The 6,000-nt window shown below is 38.3% G+C and overlaps 1 protein-coding gene across 1 annotated transcript in view; it reads left to right on the forward strand.

Moving 5' to 3' along the window:
• The window catches only part of LOC138145014 (uncharacterized), a 449,608-nt gene that overhangs the window by 431,013 nt on the left and 12,595 nt on the right, over positions 1-6,000 (forward strand). Inside the window, exon 3 of the mRNA XM_069066596.1 lies at positions 1,364-1,422. Within this exon, the coding sequence (XP_068922697.1) occupies positions 1,364-1,384 (21 nt within the window). The 3' untranslated portion in view covers positions 1,385-1,422. The remainder of the gene's footprint in view (positions 1-1,363; positions 1,423-6,000) is intronic.

Here is a 6,000-nt window from a genome sequence, read left to right on the forward strand (position 1 = left end):
CATCTCTGGTCTTCACAAGTTTACATGATATGATATCTAAGGTATTTTTCAAGTCTAACATTCTTTGAGTTTTGTCACTTTGTGTGTAGCACTGTAGCCTTCTTTAATATTACCTCGCAGATACCTGGAATCCATTTGGGTTCATAGTCTGTAGCTCATGAACCCTCATTTTCCCTTTGTATCTTATGCAGTCAGAATTACAGATATTCAAATTATTATAATGCAAAAGGACATTTACTTCCTGGAGAAATGGAAGATAAATAACAAGAAAATTAAAATAATCATTAAATATCCTTGCCATCTATTTCCCTCAAAAATTCCTCCCAAACTCCAGGAATGAACAGTTAAGAGTCTGGTTCATCTTCAAATTTTACTGCTAAGTTGGCAAGGTCTTTATCTAGCAAAAGGATAAAAAGTATACTTGGAACTTGCCCATTAGATGAACACTAAACGCACTATGTCTCAGTGCCTAAGATGTTATCATTTCTCCTACTAAATCAAAAAGTCCTCCAGATCTCTAGCCATATTTTCTTGTCCATAGGGGAGAAGAAAATTCAAGCCTTGGATGAGTGTGATGAATACTTAGATGGACTAACAAAGTACTGTACCATCAGTGTGGAATGGTTTAATATCTACATGATCAGGGGAAATGCTTCAGTGTTTGCTAGACCCAGTTAGAGGAGACACATTCCAAGAAGAACATGAATTCCTTGCCCTTGATATTTGTGTATGCACATGTACTCATGCATGCATACATGTGTGTTACCTTTTGTTATATTACCAGTGCTTAGCAATTTGCCAGGTACACAGTGGGCACTTAATAAATGCTTGTTGACTTAACTTTCTCACTTTTATATTCTACTTTGGTAGAAGGAACTGCCTGCTTCTCTCTCCAGAATTGATGGATCTCATGTATTAGTCTCTTCTGTTACTTACTGGATGAAATCACCATCCGTTGAACTCATGAAGAATTTTGAGTAATGTCATCCCTAAAAGAAAATGATATCATCCCAAGCCAAGAACTCTCCATCTCATTGTACAGATGACACCATTCTTAAGCTATAAATAGCAACTTCATAAAATTCTGGGGAGAATATTCATGCAGACAATGCCAAGACTATGGAAAGTTTATTTCTAGTATATGATGATATGACTCAGCAATGGTTGTCTTTTATGTAATAAAAATATGAAAGAAATGGAGTAATCCCATGAGTATTTGAAACTCTTATTTTTCTTATTTGGTAGGAGCATCATGAACTACTTACAAATTGTTCCAAATGTTACAAATGCTACTGGTATTGATTCAGTAGCATGGGTTATATTGATTTTAGCATTGATTTTACCTTTCTCATTCTTTATTCAGATATTGGACATCCTGAACTGACAGGACTTCTTGGATTCTTTTCATGAGATCATTATCTGGTATGCTTATGATCATGACATTATGGGTAGCCTATGTAAAATCAAGACTGAGTTTATAGGAAGTCCTAGAGATTTTGTTAGGAAACACAATTAAATGCATCTAATTTGTAATGCCCCTTAAATGGTCATCATTTGGGACTCTAAAGAAGCATCACAGACAATCACCTCCACTCTCTAATTCATGCTACCATAATTGCATAAATGATTTTGCTAAAGTGTAAATTTAACTTCTTCACTCATCTACTGAAGAAGCAACAGTAGTTCTCTATTTAGTATAGGATGGAAATATAAACTCTGGTATTTAAAGAACTTTACAATGTAACTTTAACCTAACTTTCTAGTCGTCAATAAGCATTAACTAAATGACTTCTCTGTGCTGATGCTAAGCACTAGGAATACAAAGAAAGCAACTTTGACTTCATCTAATGGAGTAAACAATAGACAAGCAACTGTGTATAATATATATATATCCATACATACATTGATGTAACATATGTAGAAAACGTATTCTGTGTATATATATAGAGAGAGATACACCCTATACTTCTCCATATATTCATACACACATATGTATGTGTGTGTGTACATATATACAATATGACAAACTGGAGAAAATTATAGAGGGAAGGCACTGAGGTTATATTGGACCAGAAAAGGCTTCTTGTAGCAGGTGGCATGGTATTTTATTTATTTTTCTTTTTTATCAAATGCTTTATTAACTTCTAGATTATTTATATAATTTATTTCCACAAGGTTTTGAGTTAACAAATTTTCTCCCCATTTTTTCCCTACCCACCACCCCAAAATAGCGATCCCACTGGATATACCTTCCTCCAGTCTGCTTTCTTCCATATCTTCTCCCATACCTCCTCCAACTTTCCAGCAGGGAATGATGTATTGCTATGCCCCAGTGCCTGAATATCTTAATTCCCAATTACATTTAAATAATATTAATACTAGCATATATATATATATGCACACACACACATATATATATATATATTTTTTAAAAACATTTGATTTTAAAACTTTGAATTCCAGATTCATTCCCTTCCTCCCTTGTCACCCACCCTTTCTGGGAAGATAAGCAATTCAATATAGGTGGTACATGTATAGCTATGCTACACATTTCCATAGTGGATATATTGTAAAAGACTGACTATATTTTCCTCTCTCCTATCCCACCTCCTACTTATTCTATTCTCTACTTTGATCCTGTCCCTTTTCAAAAGTGGGTGCTTGCAACTTCTCTCCCTCCCAACCTGCCTTCCCTTCCATAATCCCCCTGTCATTCCCTTCCCCCCTACTCTCCTGTAGGGTGAGATACCCTATTAAGAGTGTGTGCCATTCCCTCCCTAAGCCAGATTCAATGAGAATAAGATTGTCCCATTGCCTTTTGCCTTCCTGTTCTTCCCCTCCATTGTAACCATTTTCCCTTGCCTCTTCTGTATGAGATAGTTTACTCCATTCTGTCTCTCCCCATCTCCTCTCATTATATTCCTCTCTCACCTCTTGATTTCACCTTTTAAGTATCATCCTTTCCTGTTAAATTGGTCCTGTGCCCTCTATCTATGTATACCTGTAAACATATATACACACATTCACATATGTATTCATATGCCCATATGCCCTCATATATAGACATACACACACACATATATATATATTTCTATTCCCTTCAACTACTGATGAAAGTTTCATAAGTTACCATATACCATCCTATATAGACATATATGTATGTATATATACATATGTGTGTGAGTGTATATATATACATATATACATATATCCATACACATTTCTATGCCCTTTAACTATTCTCATACTGAGAAAAGTTTAATCAGTTACAATGATCATTTTTCCATGTAAGAATGTAAATAGTTCAACTTTGATAAGTTCCTTATGATTTCTTTTCCCTGTTTACCTTCTCATGCTTCTCTTGCTTCTTGTATCTGAATGTCAAATTTTCTATTCAACTCTAGTTTTTTCATCATGAATGCTTCACAGTGGGGCGGCCAGGTAGCACAGTGAATACGAGCACCGGCCCCAGAGTCAGGATGACCTGGGATGGAATCCGGTCTCAGACACTTAGCACCTACCCAGAGATACCTGGCCGTGTAACCTTGAGCAAGTTACTGAATCCCAATTGCTTAGGGGTGGCCAGGTGGCTCAGTGAGTAAGAGCACGAGTCCCAGAGTTGGAATGACCTGGGATCGAATCTGGGCTGAGATACTTAGCACTACACACAGAAATAACTGGCTGTGTAACTTTGAGCAAATTACTTAACCCCAATTGCTTAAAAAAAAAAAGAATGCTTGACAGTTCTCTATTCCACTGAATAACCATATTTTCCCCTGAAACATGATACTCAGTTTTGCTGGGTAGGTGATTCTTGGTTTTAATCTCAGCTCCTTTGACCTCTGCAATATCATATTCCAAGCCCTTCGATACCTCAGTGTAGAAGCTGCCAGATCCTGTCTTATCCTGATTGTGTTTCTACAATATTCAAATTGTTTCTTCCTGGCTGCTTGTAATATTTTCTCCTTGATCTGGGAATTCAGGAACTTGGCTGTAATATTCTTAGGAGTTTTCTTTTTGGGATCTTTTTCAGGAGGATAGATGGATATTTTCAACCTCTATTTTGCCCTCTAGTTCTAAAACATCAGGGCAATTTTCCATGAGAATTTCTTTAAGGATGATTTCTAGGTTCTTTTTGTGATCATGGCTTTCAGGTAGTTCAATAATTTTTAAATTATCCATCCTGGATCTATTTTCCAGGTCAGTGGTTTTTCCAATGAGATATTTCACATTGCCTTCTATTTTTTTTTATTTGTTTGCATTTGTTTAATAGTATCTTTTTTTCTCATAAAGTCACTATATTCCATTTGCTCCAATCTAAATCTGAAGGAATGATTCTCTTCAGTGAGCATTTGAGATTCTTTTTCCATCTGGCAAATTCGGCTTTTTAAGGCATTCTCGTCCTCATTGGCTTTTTGAGCCTCTTTTGCCATTTGAGTTAGTCTCTTTTTTTAAGGTGTTATTTTCTTCAGTCAGGTTGTTGACTCTCATTTCATAATTTTCTTGCATCATTCTCATTTCTTTTCCCAATTTTGCCTCTACTTCTCTTATTTAGTTTTAAAAATTCTTCTTAAGGTACTCTACGGCCTGTAACCAGCTTGTACTTTTTCTTGCAAGCTTTTGGTGCAGGAGTTCTGACTTCACTGTCTTCCTCCTGTTCCATACCTGTATCATTTTTGTCCCCAAAATAAGAGTGTAAAGTTGCATTGTTCTGCCAGGTTTGCTTCCTTTGCCTGCTCATCTTTCCACTCAATTACTTGACTTTTGAGCTTTTTGCCACAATAGGACTCTGCCACCAGACATTCCAAACCCTGGGATTTTCTCAGCTGCCAGAGGTTTTAGTTGGGAGCCTTTGCTGAAGCCTCCACATGCTCTGGCAAGCTGGTCACACACCCCAGGGCCTCCTCCCTAGACCACAATCCAGACCCAAGCAGGTTAAAGCAAGGGTGATTACCCTCATACTGGTCGCTTTGTCCCCCTACAATCTGCAGGCCAGCAGCTGAAAATGCCACGTGGCAGCAGCTGCACGGCCACAGCACCTCAACGGTTTCTCCCTCTAAGGGATAAAGGCCAACAGCACTCCCAAACCACCTGATCCCAAAGTTCACACTGCACTGACCTCTCACTTTGTCCTTAGTGTCTATGGGTTAATAATTCTGGAAACCACCATAGCTGCTGGTGATCTAAAGTCCCTCCAGCTTGTGGCCGGTCAGGCTGCCCTGAAGGGGTAAAACCTCGCACTGGCACAGGGTTGAGCTTGTCTCCCAGAGTGTTGCACCGTCTCCTTCCTGCCTGCCTGTCAGACTGTTCTCAGCAGGAGGTTAGATTCTCTGTGTCATTTTGTGGGTTTTGTAGCTCCAAAGTTTATTCAGAATCACCTTTTACATGAATCTGAGGAGGTAGGAGCAGTAGCCCTACAGAAGTCCTGTTTCTACTCTGCCATCTTGACTCCAGCAGGTGGTATTTTAGCCAGGATTTTAAGGTGGCCAGGAAGGCCAACAAAAGGAGATGAGGGGCCATATAGGACAGTTATCAAAGATCCACGAAGTAAGGAGGAAGAAGATAGGTTATGTAGAACTTTAAAAGTCAAATAGAATATTTTCATTTTGTTCCTGGGGATAATAGGGAGTCATTGAAGTTAACTGAAGAAAGGGTGTTACATGATCAGAGCTGTGCTTTCGGAAAATCAGTTTGACAGCTTGGTGAAGAATTGACTGGAGTAAGAAGACCTTGAAGCAGGGAGACCAACCAGCAGACAAGGGCAATGAGGGCCTGCATCTGAGTAGATAATGGGATATGTACACACACACAAATATCTCTACCTCTCGGTGTGTGTATATGCATCTTCATACTATAAATATACATTTATATGCTATGAGGTACATGAGATGTTATGTAGGTAGAAATGATGAGACATGTCAAGTGATTAGGTGGAGAGAGAGAGAGAGGGAGAGAGAGAGAGAGAGAGAGAGAGAGAGAGAGAGAGAGAGAGAAGAGAAA

Source organism: Petaurus breviceps, unplaced genomic scaffold, assembly GCF_028583685.1.
Source record: "Petaurus breviceps papuanus isolate PSGF00001 unplaced genomic scaffold, PetGlider_PUasm1.0 90723, whole genome shotgun sequence".
In the NCBI taxonomy this organism is placed as follows: domain Eukaryota; kingdom Metazoa; phylum Chordata; class Mammalia; order Diprotodontia; family Petauridae; genus Petaurus; species Petaurus breviceps.